This window comes from Mastigoproctus giganteus, chromosome 13 (assembly GCF_048544385.1).
Source record: "Mastigoproctus giganteus isolate SK-2022 chromosome 13, ASM4854438v1, whole genome shotgun sequence".
NCBI lineage: Eukaryota > Metazoa > Arthropoda > Arachnida > Uropygi > Thelyphonidae > Mastigoproctus > Mastigoproctus giganteus.
Genome location: NC_143587.1, coordinates 115,774,733 through 115,795,484, shown reverse-complemented (window position 1 = coordinate 115,795,484; position 20,752 = coordinate 115,774,733). Strand labels below are relative to the sequence as shown.

Below are 20,752 nucleotides of genomic sequence, written 5' to 3'. Positions count from 1 at the left end.
CTGTTGGAATGGGCAAGGAAGAGCAACAAGATTAGTCAAGGATACAAAAGGGTACTCTTATCATAAATGCTTTCAGTTCTGCAATTTGCATCACTGGGAAACAAAACTGGGCACTTGGTCAAAGTGTTTAAGGCTTTAAATCGATTAAGTAAATGCTGATGCCATTCTTACTCTTTTTCACTTAACACAGATAAGGGAACATAAATTTAAATTGAAAAAGGATGGTTGTAGGACAGATGTGTGAAAATTTTCTTCCAGCAAGCATGTCCAGTCACTTGTTATAGAAACATATCAAGTTATTACACAGTGATAAAATTAACAATGAGTTACAAAATAAGTTCATTAAAACATTTTTCTACTATAGAAAAAGAATTTTAAGGAGGGGGATGTCATTATAGGGGGGATGACTAATTATTAAAGAAATAGTTCAGTATTACCTACCGGAAGTACTGCATTTCTTCATCTGTAAGTGAAGGATAATTCATCAGATTTTTACAAACATCATAAATAGATCAACTATTTTGTGAATACAAAATGGATTCCAAGCTGATTACTTTCAGTATCAAAACTAAGAATAATGAGTTATCTAATTATTTAGCATACACCAAAATCATGCTTACTATTAATTAAACAGATTTTCTATTTGGGTGTTTGACATAAAAAAGTACATAAGCCCTCTGGTTCAGTACTGTAACCAAGTTAACCTTGTGCACCTGAATAAAAAAGAAAAGTTTTAATTATGTATTTCAGTAACTGTCATATGTAGAAGCTAAAATGCACAATAACTTTGAAACTTATAAGAATTCTACAGTGCTGATTGCACTCTAGTCAATCAGCTGCACTGATTAATATATACAGGTTACATTCTTAAAAACCTACATATTAAGCAGACAGCTGATTTCTACAGAAACCCATGTTACAAAATGATACAAAATGAAATACATTCCCTAGTCGCTTCCTATTTTTGACGTGAAACACCTTTGGGGGCACCTACTCCGAGTAAATCTGACTGGTCACGAAAATTATGTTACAAAAGTGATGTAATCTACGTCTTCTGCCAGAGGCACTTCCCACACTCCAACCACTAGTTTGCTGAGCACTCATTGGTACTGTGATTAGAGTGTGACACATTTTTTGGGAACAGATCGATGTCTTGAGTTCTAGTAAACAGTTTTCAAAATTCAATTTTGAATTTCGTCAAACTGCATTAGAAAAACAATAAAAATAAAAATTTTTAAAAATGCATACCAATAGCCTAATTACCTATTTGATTGTGCCGAAGCATTGAAACATCCTTGGCTTGGAAGAGGTTAGTGAAATCCAAGCCAATAGCCTAATTACCCATTTGATGTTTTATTTTATGTGAAAACATCGTTGGCTTGAAAGAGGTTGGATAAATCCAAGCCAACAGCCTAATTACCCATTTGATTCTGCCGAAGCATAAAAAAACATCCTTGGCTTGGAAGAGGTTAGTGAAATCGAAGCCAATCATCTAATTACCCATTTCATTCTAGCCATTTGTTGAATAGTATGCAACAATACAAGTATTTGTCAGATGACTGCAAAACAATATAAATATTTGTCAACAATTTCTTTTTTCATCTCTCATTTTCATTACATTCCACTGTTAGGTGGAATGTAATAAAAATGCGAGATTTTGGAACAGTCATTCAATGATGCCAAAGTCAAGTGCAGAGCGTTCTCAAGAGTATCGTGCAAGAATGAAAGCAACAAGACCTAAGAAAATAAAGACGAAGATAGCAATGAGTGTGCAAGAATGAAAAAGACTATTGAGATCACTTTAAAAAAAGCGTACCTTGTACACACGAAAGATGTTTTATTTTATGTGGAAACATCCTTGGCTTGGAAGAGGTTAGCGAAATCCATATTTGTCAACAATTTCATTACATTCCATTAGGTGCCACTATAGAAGTTTTCACATCAATTTTGGAAAAGTTATTCAATGATGCTGAAGTCAAGTGCAGAGTGTTCTCGAGAGTATCGAGCAAGAATGAAAGTGACAAGACCTAAGAAAATAAAGACGAAGGTAGTAGGAGTGCTCAATAACAAAAAAGACTAGTGAGATTGCTCAAAAGACAAACAGAAAATCGAGCGTTATGCCACTGCTCCATCTAACAATGATGTACCACAAATGAGTATTATGTACAGTGGAACATTTCTCCAATTGCAGAGCAGATGAGATTAAATGATCCGCTTCTTTTCCTTAAGCTGCCTACTATTTACATAAGAATGAGCATTGAGAGTTCGAAAGGAGATTTATGAAAAATGATTTCTGTTCTGTATGCTACATTTGCGATCGTCTATGGCTCAAAAATGACACAAAGAAACCAGCTGCTAAAGATACACATTGATAGCACTGCATTTCTTGATGTTAACAGGATCCTTATGTGTAATAGCTGTATACAGACAATATGGCATTCTGGACCAAGTGATCAATGTGCTCATTTCAGTTAACATGATGGTCCATGACTTGCCAAGGGAGATTGATGACAATCATTGTATAAACATGCATATAAAACTCAGAAAAATACACAAGTTTAGCTATTCGATCGGGTTAGTAAGAAAGGCAGGAGTTAAAAGTGTGGCTTCAGTATTTGGTCGATACACTTCTATTGATTGTATCAAATCATGATAAATCAGTCATTCTTTGATGACAGTCACATGGAAATTAATTTGGCTAAAGACAACATAAGCAAAACGGTTCCAATCAAGGAAAGTCTCATTGCCCAACAGCAAACATTCTGGAGCAATGATAAATATCTAAGAATTGCCCCAGGAGAAACTAACATACTGCAGAGCTTACTGTTTGATGACCATGCAGAGGAACTGTCCTTTTTACATCTTGGACAATTCAGAATATTCAGAAAGAATTTACGTGGGACTCCGTTCACGAAATTACGTGGGAATTTCCGTTCATGATGGCAATGAGTGAGCTCAGACGATCTGACTGATGTGGTGTCTCCATATCATCTTTACATAGCAATAAAGATAATGAGATTAAGAACGAGACTCTTTGATGGTGGCTTTCAAATACATAGGTAAAGATATTAAACTGACCCGCAAGCATGTTCAATCCAAAGAATAAAGAATACATTAACAGCTGAATCGAAAACAATTTGGCCTTCCTAAGGACAATTCCAAACTCGACCTACTACTGGCCTGAACGTAAGCGCGATCTATTTGCTATTAGACAGATCGGTAAACCTACAGTGTTCTTGACTCTGAGTGGCAATGAAATTGGTTGGCTGCACTTTCTTCAGCTATTGTACAAGTTACAGAATAACGAGTGAGACATTAGTAAGGACGACGCAAGCAACATGGACTTCATGCAGAAGACAATGATGGTGAACAAAGAAGTTGTAACATCTGCGTTGTAACATTGTGGATGTTGAACATATTGCAGTTAAGACGTTATAGCTCATTTGGTCAATTTACATGGTCAATGTTTTCAAGCACACAGAATTTCAACATCGCGGAAGTCCATGTGCACATTTTTCTGTGGCTAAATAACACTCTCAAAGACCCTTTGGGTGAGAACCAAGAAAATACCATCACAATGGTCGTCAAGTTAGTGTCTGTCTCCTCTAGCAAGCTTTGGGTTGCATCACGCTTCAAACTCACAAATATACATTCACATGTTACAAGAAAATAATGGCAGATAACTGACATGTTGATTTGAAGCAAAATTTGTGCCTTGTTGCTTGACCACTATATTACTGCCCATGAGAGAGAGAAAATAAAATACGCCACTCACTACAAGATGTGGCAAAATCTAGAGGATAATGATTATGCTGACATTGATGCTTTCTCCAGGGCAAATGATGTAAGGCTATTACTTGGATGTGCTCAGTGCTGGCATAAATCAGCCCAAGGTATTTCTCAAACATCAACCAAGTGAGAAGTGGCGCAATCCGTTCGACCAGTGCATCTCTAACATTTTGAAATCAAACAGTGACATCCAATTCATCACGGAGGAATACTCTTGTGCTGCATATGTCATTGAGTATGTGAACCGAGGGATCAACAATTTACAGCGATAAACATTACAATCATGAACAAGCACCCAGGGTTCAACATTATGTTAATCAAGAGAAAACTATCCATTGATAAGCTCAACAGCATCGAGATCACAAGTGAAGAAGGTACTTGACTGGTACCTGCTATGTACTTGCTACATCAGCCCATGTCAGAGAGCCCTATGGTGGTAGTTTACATTCCCATTGTTTGGCCGATCAAGTGGCAGAGAGTGAGGAAGTCCAATCAAGAGATGAACAAGAACTTTGCAAAGCATTCGTGTGACATATGGAAAGAAAATTGGTTTGAAAAATACGAGACCACACCACTTGGATCATGTTACTCTGTCGCAAATTACACATTTAGCACTAACAGGATCTGAAAGAAATGACAGTATCCAAGAATATACTATTGAAACTGACATGACTCACTATCTCAACGAGTACAAATGTGGGATGGTAACACTGCACATTCCATTTCGCCATGAGGAATCAGAGATGGCATATATCAAGATCTACGATGATAATGAAGATCTCATACTAAATCAGTGTAAATTGTATGAATCGGATGTAGACATTTGAAAAACAATGGAAATTTATAAGGTGATGTGTCAAAACAATGATAACGGCAACCCTGACGAAGAATGCTGTAATGACCTACATAGCCTTGTTATGCAACTGCAAGAAGGCGCCTTTGAAAACTTACAATCAGTGGTGAGCTATAGTGGGCTTGCGAGAGCCCATTGTTATTTTTTTTGAAAATCTGCGGGCCCATTGTTGAGATGATCATTTATTTTACAAATAAAATCCTATATGCAATTATTGAGTATTCAGGGGGGGGGGTGAAACAATCAGTTATGTATTTTAAAATTGCTTCATTTTTAATTTAATTACATTCCAATCTCTATTTAACGAACTTCTTTATAGCGAATTTTTTTGATTCCCCTTGGTAATTACATTTAAAATAGTTTCTGTTGAACGAAGAAAATTTCCATGTAACGAACGGATTAGGAGAGACAACTTTGTATGCATTGTTCTCACCTCTGGCCTTTAGGAAATTTAGGTAATTAAAAAGTGCAAATTAAGGGTGAAAGGGATTACTGTTTCAAAATGTTAGTGGTGTTTGTAAAACCTATGTAGTCACATACTAAGAAGTCGCGCTAGTCAATATGCTTTCCATAGCCAGTCAGTGGATTAAGAAGATCCTCGACATGGATTATAGCTTCTGGTCAACCTGTGTTGTGGTTCCCTTTACTCCGACAAACAGGCATATGTAATTATTGAGGGGGGGGTGAAACAATCAGTTATGTATTTTAAAATTGCTTCATTTTTAATTTAATTACATTCCAATCTCTATTTAATGAACTTCTTTATAGCAAATTTTTTTGATTCCCCTTGGTAATTACATTTAAAATAGTTTCCGTTGAACGAAGAAAAAAAAGAAAAAAAAAAAGAAAGAAATTTAAACATGTGCTACCCAAAATCGTGGAATATGAAATAACTTTCGTCTTGATGGCAAGACAGTCAAAACCAAATAAGAAATTTAAGTTTTCTGATAAAATATGAAGTAAAAATTAATGATTTCCGAGATTTTGTCAAAGACAGTTTATCTTTAAAAATGAGTGAAATTCCCTTCTCAATTAAGAAAGCCAGAAATATCTTTGAAACCATTCCGATTAGTAGTGCTGAAGCTGATCGAGCTTTCAGTGTAATGAATAATATTATATGAATGAATGAATGAATGAATAACGTTGACAGTTAAATACATTGCAGATTATGATGACCATACATCTAAATGGAAAACCATTGCTTCAATTTGATCCAGATCGTTACGTCAAATCATTCCTCTGTAATCATCGCTATTGAGCAAAGCAGAAGATTGACAACAAATATCAATAAAGAAGTAAATTGTATATGGCAATTTTTGGAATAAATTTTTCTTGAATATTTTGTGAAATAATTTTTTTTTCATGTAATCTGTGATTTTTTGTGTACTTTTTCTAGAAAGTTTGTTTTTTATGTAATATTTGTTTTTATATTGTGGAATGTTTTGTGATAGTTTCTATGTTATTTGTGATATGGGAAATATTTCGTATTATTTTTTATTCACAATATTAAAATTGAAAAAAAATGTATCCACTATACACACACACAGTCATCGACTTACGACCATGTTAGGTTCCGACCGACTGGTCGTAAAGCGATCTGGACGTAAGTCGGACAAGTTTAGGTAAATCAGACACTGTGTACAACACAATTGGTTTACTATTTACAAAAATAAAAAATATGAAAAAGATATCAAATACTGTATAAAACCTAAAAAATATTTTATCTTAAAGAACTAAACAAAACATATGTAGAAAATAGAAATATTTTACTGACCACTCGTGCTTGGCTGCGGGTCATCAATGCCGCCACTTGATGTAGTGGGAGTTGTTTTTCTCATAAATATGTTGATTTTTGTCTGAATTGTTTGTTTCCTTTTCTGCTGGTAAATTTCACGGTATGGCCGAAAAGCATCTTGTACCATTCGTTCAATCCCTGCAAATCGTTCGATGTTTGGGTCCATTTACTCAAAATGTGTAAGAAGTATATTTAGAAGAGAAAAACCTTCAGATAGGGGTGAATTTTCTTTCTGGCTCTTCCTCACCTTCATTTTTCTCTTCTTCCAAAGCGATAATTTCTTCATTCGTAAGTTCTCCAGATTCTTGCTCTAGCAGCTCCTCAACATCTTCCACTTCAATCTCTAAAGAAAGTCCATTTGCCAGTGTTACAATATTTTCTGTAACCATTTCAAGTTCATGTTCACTATCAAATTTACCAGTAGTATTAACAAAATGCTGGACACAGTTTTTCCAGATTCCATTGATGCATTTCTTTGTCACAGCCTCCCACGTGACCGCAATATTTTTTTGCATTTATAAATATTGTACTGTTTCCAAAACTCTTGCAAAGATTGTTCTGGTCGGCGTCTGTTGCGGCTATAGCTTGGGCGAAATGGTTCGAAGCTATTGCGCCTTAAATGTGGAAATCGCCCCTTGTTCCATAGGCTGAATGAGTGGAGTTGTATTTGGCGGCAAATAAAACACTTTTACATCTGGATGGAGGTGGTCTAGGTGAGGTGGATGGCCAGGTGCATTATCTAAGATTAATAGATCTAGGGGTTTTAAAAAAATGCTAATTGTAACACAAATATAACTGAACCAATAATAGCAAATGTAATGTATGCAAACAGAGACTGAGACGCATGAATCACGACATACATACATCGGTAAGATGTTTTGTTTGACTGTGATGGCAAAGTTGACTAAACAGATTAAGACTAGTTTATTCGTGCCAAACATATGTTATTGGGTAGTGGGCTGACGCTACACACACAACTGTTCCCATTAGGCTTCGGGGACCACACAGATAGGACGTGAGTGTAGTAGAAAAATCTGAGAGCACTGCATTAAGAGAGGGTTGATGTGCGTATAGCATTCTTCCTAGCAACAATCTTGTATTTATACTCAGTTCAGACTGAAATGCGGTGCGAGATGCAGTAGCAGTCGTAAGTCGACGACTACCTGTATTTCCCTAGTTGTTAAAAAAAAAAAAGTTGAGCGCATGCCGAGCACACACAGTAGATGGTTTATGAGAAACATCCTTCGCGTTTCTTTTAGGTATTTTGATTTGTATATATTGATTACAAAATAAAAGAGCTTTTTTATTATAAATATTTTATTGCTCATTCACAGATTTTCGTAATTTCTGGAAGACAAGATACAATGGATTTATGATAACTAAAGTAAGAGATGTATATATGCGAGTACAACATATCTAAATATCTCTGTAAAATAGCACCAATTGATGTAGCATTAGCATTAGTAGAGGCATTTGATGCAAGAAAGCAAGCTTATGCAGCATCAGCCAAAAAAAAAAAAAAAAAAACCACTTCCACTTCACCCCTCTGTTCGTTCAAAATACCTGTCCAGCTGAGCCTTAAACTTATTTAGGCTATCAACTTCCACGACAAGGGATGGAAGTCTGTTCCACCAACCAACCAACCACCCGCTGGCTAAAGGCAAATTTCCACACGTCTATCCTACATCTGTCTTTCCTCAATTTGAATTTATGCCCTCTCAGGTGATTATTCTGAGCGAGAGGAAGAATCCCATCAGCATTGAGCATGTTCAAACCATTCAAAGCTTTATACACCTCTATCAGATCACCTCGCTGGTGCCTAGTCTCCAGACACTGTAATTTGCAAAACATAAGCCTTTCTTCGTAAGAGCACCCCTTTGTCCATTCACTAATCTTGTTGCCCTTCTCTGTATTCGATCCAGCAGCTCTACATCCTTCTTGAAATGAGGCCTCCAGACCTGTATACAGTACTCTAGGTGTGGCCTGACCATTGCCTTATACAAGGGAATAATCACCTCCTTATCCCTGCTAGAAAAATTCGTATATATCATTGACAATACACCATGGGCTACTCTTGCAGCCCGTCTGCACTGCTCAGAGAACTTCATATCTGCTTGCACAACCACTCCCAGGTCCCTTTCATTCTCTACCACTGTCAGTGTAGTACCACAGAGTTGATACGTTGCTCTGGGGTTGCTGTTTCCCAATGTCAATGTTAAACTTCATTTGCCACCTCTCAGCCCATCTGCTCAACCTTTCCAGATCCTGTTGCAGCAGCATAGTGTCAGTATTGTCCTTGACAACCCTGCCTACCTTTGTATCGTCTGCAAACTTCGACATTAAGCTTGATATACCCTCATCAATATCATTTATGAATACAGAAAACAATAATGGACCCAACACTGAGCCCTGAGGGACTCCACTAATAACATTAGTCCATGACAGGCAGTGTCCATTGATTACCACTCTCTGTCTTCTCCCCCTCAGCCAACCCTTTATCCACAGCAGCAATTTGCTTCCAATGCCACACTGCTCCAATTTGTGCAGCAGTCTTCCATGTGGAACAGTATCAAAAGCCTTTCTAAGATCCAAGTATATAATATCAAAATTATTCTCTGCATCCAGTTCCTTTGTGACTGCATCATAGTATCCAATCAAATTGGTCAGGCAAGACTTCCCCTTAACAAAACCATGCTGTGTCCGAGCTATAGCTGAAGTCTTGTCTAAATGATCCTGCAGTGCTTCTTTAACTAGTGCCTCCATTAATTTTCCTGGAACAGAAGTTAAACTCACAGGTCTATAATTACTTGTGTCAGCCTTTGATCCTCCTTTGTGAATTGGGGTGACATTTCCACATCTCCAGTCTGTGGGTACCTCCCCTGAGTCCAAGGAAGCTCTCATAATTATGGCTAAAGGTTTGCTTACTTCCTTTGTTGCCTCCTTTAATATAACTGGATGGATCCCATCCGTCCCGGGTGCCTTTCTTGTGTTTATCTTCAACAATTTCTCCTCCACTTTACTCTCAGTTATTACAATATTCTCTAGCTTACTGCTAGAGTTGAATACACCTCTGGCTTTCCCCTCGCTAAATAACTCCTCATGTGTGAACTCGATGCAAAATATTCATTTAGTTCGTTAGCTACCTGAGCAGGATCATCAACAGTTGACCCATCGATATCAAGTGGACCAATCTGATTCATCCCCTTCCTTCTAGAATTTACATAAGTAAAGAACTCTTTGCTGTTTTTCTTTGCATCTCTTGCCAAAGATTTCTCGTAATCTGCCTTCGCCTGCCTAACCTCCTTTGTAACTTTGTTACAGATCAACTTGTATCTATCATAGGCTTCTGTGTCATGTGTTAATTTGTATGTATCCCATGCATGTTTCTTCTCTGCCATATGCCTCATCTGACATCCATTTAGGCCTAAACCTTGAACAATATTTCTTAGTTGGTATGTAAAGCCTAGTAGCTTCCAAGATAAGTTCTTTGAATGCTTCCCATTTTGCATTTGCTGTTGGTAACATCATCAGTTGGTCCCACTGCATAGAATTTAAATACCGTCTCAGTCCATCGTAGTCGCTTTTACGAAAGCAATAAACCTTCCCTTTACCCCTAATGGTAGTTACCTCTTTGAGTACATCCCACTTCAGCACACTGTGATCACTGCCACCTAGTGGTTCGTTTATCTGCAGATTCTTAATGCATGAAGAATCACTGCTGATAATCAAATCAAGAGTATTCCTCCCGCTAGTTGCCTCCTGAACATGCTGATGTAGAAAACAATCATCCAATAAATCCACAAAAGCCTTGCTAGTGTGTGAGTGACCAGCCCCCAAATTCCAGTCAATATCTGGGAAATTAAAATCTCCCATTATAAGAATCTCTGATTTACTGGCCCACTCTATTTCCCTCTACAGTTTCTTATTATACTCATCAGAGTCATTAGGCCTATAGCACACTCCTACTCTCAATTTTGATCTCCCAATGCTTATGTCACACCAAACTGACTCGACACTGCACTGTCCAGTGATGTCCACTGGCTTCATTTCCTTGGATTTTATGTATTTCTTAACTAATAGCAAAACCCCTCCTCCCTTCCTATCTAGTCTATCCTTTCTGTAGACGTTGTACTCCCCAAATTCCAGTTCTGCATTCCTTATATCTGTGTGACACCACGTCTCTGATATCCCAACAATATCTGCCTTTGATGTTTTGAGCAATACCTAAAATTCATCAAATTTATTTACTAAACTCCTAGCATTGGTGTACACGCAAGTATACATGCACCTATTTCTATTCTTAGCTACCCTAACACAACCCATGTGTTTACTTGTACCGCAATGACTCCCGGCAGTCTCTGAAATATCCTGCATCTTTTGTTTTTCAGGCTTCTGCTCATTCCAATAGAAGCAGTGCAAGAATCACTTTCACCTCTGCCAGTGGTTACTGTTAATCTATTCATCTTTGTCTCCCCCCCCAAGCTAGCAGTTTTCCGACCCACCTAACACTGCCTCGATAGCATCGGCAAATATTCTTGCACCCTTTCTATTTAAGTGTATCCCATCCCTGTAGAAGCAATCTCTCCTGTTAACAAGTACAGTCCAGGCTGAAAAAAATTCTACCCCTTGAGCCTTGCACAATCTTTCCAGGGCCGAATTGATCAACAAGGCTCTCATCATATACTCCCTCCTATCGTGTCTGGGCAGAATTGCAGACACTTTCAAATTCAACCCTATTTCACGGCTTTTTTTCAACATTGACCTGTACTTGTTAAGCAATTCTGCCGGTCTCCTACTCTTGAAGTAGGAGACCTTTTAGTTGAAGCTGTTTGTTTGTTTGTTTATTTGGTTTTTAGGAGCATTAGCAACTAAGGGCATATTGCTCCAGGGATATGCAGTGGTCATTCCCTGACCTTTCTGCATCCTCTGTATTTGGTGGTCACAGGCTCGAACCCTGGTCTAATCAAGAAGCGTGTGCTACGCACTGCTGCTCTTGACCACCTGGCTGTAGTTGAAGCAACATACGCAACCTAACAATGGAATGTAACGAAAATGCGAGACGAAAAAAGAAATTGTTGACAAATAATTGTATTGTTGCAATCATACAACAGTAGTAACTTCAGGAAGCATGATTGTGACATCATACTATTCAAAAATTCTAAAAAGTTAGAACTCCAGACACTCCTATCCAGTTATCATCGTAAGGCGAGGCATGACGACTGGTTTTTAAATTTTTTTTTTTTAGATAGACCTAGGAATGTTTTATACATTCACTTATACGCATGGTTAAGGGGGTAATAAGCCGCATCTGTCCACCTCCCTAAATCCGCCCTTGACTTGAGATATCATGCCTGTCACGAAAAAGCATCATGTGCTGTAATCACACTACTAGTAGTGCGAGCGTGGAAAGTGCCTCTAGTGGAAGCTGCGGATGACGTCACTTCCATGACCGGTCAGATTTACTCGGTAGAAAGTCGGAAAAACTGCGAGTCCATTGTTAAAATATTAACAGCTCACCACTGCTTACAATCATCCACTTTGAGTATTGCAGTATGAATGGGGATTTAAGCAAGGTGGTACGTTTGATACAGTGGTTTACAAGTACAAAAAGGGGCATGAACAGCAGCTGGTTTATGTTGTTCTGTCACATGTAACTGACAGCAATGGACTTTACATTGTTTCACTGAATGGCAACAAGAGATCCTACCGTGGACTGAGAAATACTACACCCACCATTAATCTACAAAATGAGTTTGCCAGGCTCCCAACTAATCAGTTACAGACAATACAGGACAGCTTGCTCGAATTCATCCACGATAGGAAGGAACTCTAAATTCTCTCACTCAACTTCCAAAGCATATGAGTGCACCACACCACACCAACACTGTTACACAGCATCACCAAATCTTGCTGCTATCTGAGACTTGGTTAGAAAATGATGAGAGTACAGTCAGTCGTCGTATAACACATGTTTACACTATACGAATTCGATCATACACGATTTATAAATAGAGGAACGATATCTTATATAACACGAACCGAATTCGCTTATGCACGATTCGCCTTGGTGTTTACAAGAAATGGCAGTCAAACGCAGAATCACCCCAACTGAACGCAACACGATAGGAATGAAGAGAAGATTCTGAAAATGTATTTATGTTTTTTATATCAGTGAAGGGGAAACACATTTCACCATAATAACATAAAAACCAACACAATTCCAGCTATCAGTATAATCGCAAATGCAATTAGATCGAGTTTACTACCAGTTTATAACAGATTCCACTAGCAGAAACGCAACTGGAAATTGTTTTTATTGTTTTATGGTAGTAACCCCTAGAAATGTGCTTTAGTAAAATGTGAGGTGTTTTTACGGTGTTGTTCATTCAGTTGCTACACACGCGCAGCTTTGTTTATGTGTATCAAGCGTGCCTCCTCGTTTTGTAATTGTGTGCTTTATTCCCTAAAAATGAGTAAAATACTTAAAAGGTGTGAAAAGGAAGCGTCCTGGTGAAGACACTGCAGATTCAGAGAGAAAAAGAAAAACAATATCGATAAACAGAGATGGACTGGGTCAAAAATTCTTACCCGAGAAAATTTATATTGGCCTCATACTATGGTTTATGGCCAAAATCATAGTGGCCTCATACTATGGTTTATGGCCAAAATCATAGTGGCCTCATACTATGGTTTATGGCCAAAATCATAGTGGCCTCATACTATGGTTTATGGCCAAAATCACAGCGGCCTCCGGCCCACCGGGGTTTCCCCAGTAATTCTTATGGCCAGTCCGCCTCTGTCGATAGAGAAAAAATATAAAATTGTGAAACGCTTTGAGCGAAATTATTATTATTATTATTAATAGCCATATGGTGCAAGGAAGCCTGAGGTTTATGCTGCACCGGGCCAAAAAAAAAAAATTTCCCTATTACCCTGAAAGAGAGAGAAGTAGAAAGGAATCACCAAGAAAGAGAAAAATGATGATATCCAGCTCAAGACCCTGGGTGTGCCAGGCCCATACTCACCAGATGTGAGCCCCAGGGTAAATGAAATGAAAGACCATGTGATATATTGCACGTGCTACAGACCTAAATGAGGCAACGCCGAGAATTACAAAGAATGCAGAGAAAATAAAAACAACTTTCATAGCAGGAACAACTCAAAGTGTAATTAAAATCCATTAGACTAAGACACAAAGAATTGGAAGATATGGAAAGCCTGTCATCTGTTTGGATAGAAAATCAAACAAAAACAAGTTTGCTTACGATAGAAGTAAAAGCATTAGCAATATTTTATTACGTAATAGTCATAATAAAATGCGTAAGTATTTTATTACGATTATTTATTGTGTTTGGTAATGTTTTGGTTACAAATGTGTGTTCAATCTTGGGTGGTCGGCACCTAACCCTATTTTTCCCATAGGGCCTGTTGTTTATATTGCATGATTTTGCATTGCACGAGGGTTTCTAGGAACGCAACTATCGTGCTATACGAGGACTGACTGTATTAGCAACCTGAACTTCAAATGCATGGTTCATTTCAAGCGTAAACCAAATGGACAGCTGGAGTCACAATATATCACAATAAGATGGATCAGGTCCACATTGTTAGGCCATACTTAGATGTCATCTATCGACAAACAACTGGTTCAACAGTCAGTGTTGAACCAGCTGTTTGTTGGTGGTATATGTACAGCGGAGTGCTTGTTATCCAATGAAAAATAATACAATGGTTGTCTATATATCTCCTAACAGTGACATACAGGATATAACTGACTTCATTCATTTCGTTTTACTGCAATACTCAATTCAAAGTGCAGCGCTATTAAAGAGAGATTTACATAAAATACACCTGATCATGAGTGGTGATTTCAATATTAATTTCAAATGGGAAGAAACTAAACCGTTAATTACTTTCCTGCAAGAAATGTTTGATCTAACTCCAAACACTAATCCGTCAATTTCAACTACAAGATTGAGTTCCTCAATCGACAGTTTTCCGGAGGCATTTAGATACATTGCAATCACAAGTATATGTCTCTTACTTTAGCTATCAGGTGCCTCCATAGCCAGGTGGGAAGGAGCAGCAGTGTGTAGCACACGCTTCTTGATTAGACCGGGGTTTGAGCCCGTCACCACCAAACACGGAGAATGCAGAAAGGTCAGGGAATGACCACTGCATATTCCCAGAGCAATATGGCCTTAGTTGCTAATGCTCCTAAAAACCAAATAATAACAACTTTAGCTATCATAAATCCATTGTATCGTCTTCCAGCTGAAATTATTGAAATTTGTGAATGTTTAATAAAATATTTACAATACAAAAGCTCTTTTATTTCGTAATCAATATATACAAATCAAAATACCTAAAAGAAATTCGAAGAATGTTTCACATAAAATCATCTACCATGTGTGCTCGGCACACGTGCCACTTTTTTTTTTGTTTTATTGTGTTTAAACTATTGACAGTGACTATGTAGTAAAAAAAGTATGAATTTATTTATGTAAACAGTACAATATATAAAGAGACAAATACAGTAGTATTGCATTTGAATTATACAGTAACAAATAAAAATAATAATGACCTGCATTTATAACTTTTTTTGGGGTGGGGGGATGGATTACTGCCAATTTGCTCTCTTTATATGCAAAACAATAATGAGAACAACTAAAGGTGAAATTAACACTTAGCAGTTTGTACATACATATAACATTTTTAACAGGCACCTCCGTGGCCAGGTGGGCAGGAGCAGCAGTGCGTAGCACACGCTTCTTGATTAGATGGGGGTTCGAGCCCACGATCACCAAATACGGAGGATGCGAAAAAGTCAGGGAATGACCACCGCATATCCCCGGAGCAATGTGGCCTTAGTTGCTAATGTTCCTAAAAACCAAATAACAAACAAACAATAACATTTTTAATGACATTTCACATTTTAAAACATAAGTGTACATAAAAGACGTCATCGTATTTTGAAAATAACATAATGTGAACCCAATAAAACTTTGTTTTTCCGTAATTCGTTCCAAGACCTCAAAAGCTGAAATTTTCACTCTAAAACTAAGCTATTTATCTCTCTGAAAATTCATTTTTATAATGGAAATTGTGATATTGATTGAAAAAAGATTAAGACTAATATATTGATTAAAGCACAACACAAGAAATCACTTCAACTAAAGGATATAAAAACAAAACATGTAGCCATCACTTTTACAAAGGCTGCTATGTGGTCATGCAGCCATCACTTTTACAAAGGCTGCTATGTGGTCCTGTCGGAGTCAATCTTAAGCCAAGACATTTAATCATCGTAAAGTGAAGTAATAGGCACCTCTTAACACAGTCACTGTTTAGTAGAATCAGCCACTTTGTAGAATCAAATTTGAGAAAACCAATTAAAATCATTAAAATGCACTACACGTTTATTGTTATATCTTCGATTATAAGAATCAAATGCCTTTGTGTTATTTCTGTCGTCATGGCCATAAAACAATAAAAATAATGTGCAGTTTCCATTTGGACTTTTTTGTTACTGAAATCTATTATAAACAGATAGTAAACTTGATCTTATTGCATTTGCAATAGTACAGATAGTTGAAATTCTGTTGGTTTTTATGTTATTATGGTGAAATAGTTTCCCCTTCCTTGGAATCTTTAATCATATAAAAAACAAAGAAATTTTGAGAATCTTCTCTTCATTCCTATATTTTAATTTTTGAAAACTCATTACTCTATATCTCACTTATTGGATGATTGTTTTCAGCAGCAGCATGTTCGAGAGGCAACCAGAGAGGGTAATACTCTTGATCTGGTTATCAGCAGTGATCATTCATGTATTAAGAATTTGCAGATAAAGGTTCATTAGGTGGAAGTGATCACAGTGTACTGATGTGGGATTTACATAAAGATATAATTACCATCAGGAGTAAAGGAAGGGGTTTTTGCTTCCGTAAAGTTGACTACAGTGGTCTCAGACAGTTTTTAAATTCTGTACAGTGGGACTCACTGATGATGTTACCAACAGCAAATTCTAAGTGGGAAGCATTCAAGGAATTAATAGTGGAAGCTACTAAATGTTTCATACCTATTAAGAAATATTGTTTAAGGTTTAGGCCTAAATAGTTGTCAAATGAACTAATGAGACTCGCAACAGAGAAGAAAAATGCATCGGATGCACATAAATTATCAGGCAACACAGAAGCCTATCATATAGATAAGCTAGTCTGTAATCAAGTCACAAAGAAAGTTAGGTAGGTGAAGGCAGATTACGAGAAATCTTTGGCAAAGGATGCTAAGAAAAACAGCAAGGATTTCTTTACTTATATAAACTCTAAAAGGAAGGGGATGAATCTGATTGGTCCACTTGAAATCGATGGTTCGACTGTTGATGATCCTGCTCGGATAGCAAACAAACTGAATGAGTATTTTGCATCTACATTCACACATGAGGAGTTATTAAGGTTTGAAAATGCTACAAGGTATCAAATTGTAACAGGATGCTTAATGATTTTGTAATAACTGAGAACAAAGTGGAGGAGAAATTGTCGAAGTTAAACATAAGGAAGGCACCTGGGGTGGATGGGATCTATCCAGTTATATTAAAGGAGGTGGCAAAGGAAGTAAGGAAACCCTTAGCCATAATTATGAGAGCATCCTCGGACTAAGGGGAGGACCCCATGGACTGGAAATGTGCACATGTGTTCCCAATTCACAAAGGGGGATCGAAGGATGACACGAATAATTACAGACCAGTTAGTTTAACTTCTGTTCTGGGTAAAATAATGGAGTCACTGGTTAAAGATGCATTGCAGGATCATCTAGACAGCAATAATTCAGACACAGCATGGGTTTGTTAAGGGAAAGTCTTGTCTGACAAATTTGATTGGTTATTATGATGTTGTTACAAAGAACTGGATGCAAAAAATAATTTTGATATCACATACTTGGTTTTCAGGAAAGCTTTTGATACTGTTTGACATGGAAGACTACTGTACAAATTGGAGCAGTATAGTATTAAGGGCAAGCAGCTATAATGGATAAAAGGGTGGTTGAGTGAGAGAAGACAGAGAGTGGTAATCAATGGACACTGCTCTTTGTGGAGTCCCCCAGGGTTCAGTGTTGGGCCCATTGTTGTTTTGTATATATGTATCAATGATCTTGAAGAAGGTACAACAGGCTTAATGTCCAAGTATGCAGATGATACAAAGACTGACAGTGTTGTTAATGGCCGTAATGGCACTGCGCTACTGCAACAGGATCTAGAAAAGTTGAGCAGACGGGCTGAGAAGTGGCCACTGAAGTTTAACATTGACAAATACAAAGTACAGCAGGCCCCCGTTATAACGCGGTTCACTTTACGCTGATTCGCTATAACGCTGTTCTTATATTATAACCCGCATCTGACTATAACGCTGTCAAAACTCACTATAACGCTATTTTACTAGCATACAGATTGAATTTTTGGCAAATCAGTCTTCAGTCCAGTCTGTTTTGAGCCTTTTTTTTTTTTTTTTTTTTGGCAAAAGGAGAAAATAGCCACCATGAAATTAACTACAGTAATTATTTTTATAATTTCTACTCTATGTACAAAATTGAAACCTTCAATATGCTCTATTTTCTTGGTGTGGATAGTTTCAAGGGAGAAATTCTTTTTTAGTACACAAGTTGAAAAAATTTACCATCCAGTGTCATATGCTGTTATGAAGTCTGCATTTTCTGTTCTGAACTGTAATAGAAAGATACTAAAAATAGATTTATTCCCTATCTCTTCTTTTGTTTTACTGTGGGAACTATAACTTGCGAAATGCTTTTCACACAATCAATCCCATGAGTGCTAAATGCGGTGCTGTTTCTTGTACAGTACAGTATTCTCTTGTCTTCTGAACTCCTCTGACCTTGTGGTAACCCGAAGTACATAAAATTTGTTTGTTTTACTGTTTTGGAAATTCCATAAACATTCTCCATGACTCACACCATAATTTATTACAGTATTTTCGTGCAATAAACAACCATTTGATTTTACTGCACGGTAAAATCGAATTTTTCAGATAAATAAAACATTTGTCACCGTCTTCAGCTCACTTGCCAGAGGAATTCTAGATTTAATTTAATATCACAATCAGTGCAACACAGTTACATTTGCAGAGAGTTATGGCGGATAAGAATGAAAAAGCAACAATGTCTGGACGCGGTGCAAAGATTGGAAAGGTAAGAAAAACATTGAGTTTGAAAATTAAATTAGACGTTTTCAAGAGAATTGATTCCGGTCAAAGACAAGTGGATGTGTGCAATAATTTAGGACTGGCAGGTTCAACTGTAGGAACAATCATAAAAAATAAAGAATCAATTTTAGCAGCTGGAAAAACAGCTGTTCCCCTGCAGGCAACTAAATTGACCAGGGCTAGGCCGGCTATTATGATTGAAATGGAGAAACTTCTACATAATTTTATTGAAGACAACGTTCAACGTAGAATTCCGTTAAGTTCAATTATTATTAAAGAAAAAGCGAAGAGCCTATATGAAGATTTAAAAGAAGCTCAGCCCGAAAAAAAATGTGGAACCATTTAACGCTAGTAAGGGCTGGTTTGATAGATTTAGAACGCTATAACCTGCACAACGTAGCAATACAGGGAGAAGCTGCAAGTGCAGATCAACAAGGAGCCGAAACTTTCAAAAAATAATTTGTTAAAATTATTGAAGAGGGATGTTATACTGCTCAACAAGTTTTTAACATAGATGAAACAGGTCTTTTTTGGAAACGAATGCCTAAAAGAAGTTTCATATCGAAAGAAAAAAAAAACATGCCAGGCTTCAAAGCGGCGAAGGATCGGTTAACTTTGTTGTTGGGTGGTAACGCTGCGGGGGATTTTAAATTAAAACCCCTTTAGTTCACCATTCCGAAAATCCAAGGGCTCTTAAAGGTTTAGCTAAATCAAACCTACCTGTCATCTGGAAGGCTAATAAAAAAGCTTGGGTAACCAGGACCACTTTTCATTGATTGGTATGCTGAGTTCTTCTGTCCTGCAGTGGAAAAATATTTTGCAAAAAATAACATTGGTTATAAAGCTATTCTAATCATGGACAATGCGCCAGGACACCCAAGCAAAGAGAGCTTAGAAGACTTGAACAATCACATAAAAGTTTTTTACATGCATCCAAACACTACGTCTCTGATCCAACCAATGGACCAAGGAGTAATTGCCACATTTAAAGCGTACTACATAAGGAACACCTTTCCCCAAGCTATTAAAGCCATCAACACTGAAAATGTACCGAGCTTAAAGGAGTTTTGGAAATCCTATAACATTAAAACCGCCATCTACAACATTTCAAGTGCCTGGGATGAAGTGACTCAGAAAACCATGAATGGAGTGTGGAGGAAAGTTTGGAAAAGTTGCATAAAGCATTCCCAGGAACCTGATGATTCCGTTGAAAATGTTAAAACAAAAATTGTTGAGCTCGGAAAAGAAGCAGGATTACATGAAATTAACGAAGACATCGTACAAGAGATGATCGACAACGACCGGGATGGCCTCTCTAATGAAGAACTAATGGAAATTATAAAAGAACAAGAGTTTGCTATTGAGGGAGATGATGATCAAGATACTATAGATGAAGAACCGATGAAGTCGCTGACTGCAAAAGGACTTAGTGAAGCTTTTGAACACTACGAAAAAATGTGTGATTATTTCCGGGAGAACGACCCTGACATGGAACGAAGTGCCAAGGTAATAAGAAATTTGAAGAAAGAAATGAATCCCTACATGTTGTTGTACAATGAGAGGAAGAGGGACAAAGCACAACCCAAAATCGACACATTTTTCAGTCCAAAGATACGAAAACTCGAGAGCACAGGGCCATCGAATTAATAAATTCATGATTTTCGTTAGTTAATTACCTCATAATTATATGTGTATATAATGTAGAATATTTTATATGTACAAAATTTTGAATATTAAATATTTTTAATCGACATTGGTGCATATTTTCACTACCATTTATTATTGATTAGAAAATATCCTATGGAATAGACCGCAACTCACAAATACATATGTTACCTTATGGGAATATGGCGCTCGCTTAGCGCGGATTCACTTAGCGCTCTGTTTTCCCGGAACGAACTATCAGGGTTAAGCAGGGGTCACCTGTACTGAATGCGGTTAGAAATAACTTCAGAGAAATGTGCCAACTGTGTGGTACGGATGGTAGAAAATGAAAAAGGCCTGGGAGTAATTGTGCACTCAGATATGAAGTTTTTTGAGCAGTGCAGACAAGCTGCCATTGCTGATCATCGGTTATTATAGATGATATACAGGAAT

The 20,752-nt window shown here is 37.3% G+C and overlaps 1 protein-coding gene across 1 annotated transcript in view; it reads right to left on the bottom strand.

Annotated features, from left to right (window-relative positions):
- Window positions 1-626: 626 nt before the first annotated feature.
- LOC150076379 (ubiquitin carboxyl-terminal hydrolase 36-like) overlaps window positions 627-20,752 on the bottom strand; it is a 334,558-nt gene continuing 314,432 nt past the window's right edge. Inside the window, exon 12 of the mRNA XM_090387341.1 lies at window positions 627-713. Coding sequence (XP_090243467.1) covers window positions 627-713 — 87 coding nt within the window. The remainder of the gene's footprint in view (window positions 714-20,752) is intronic.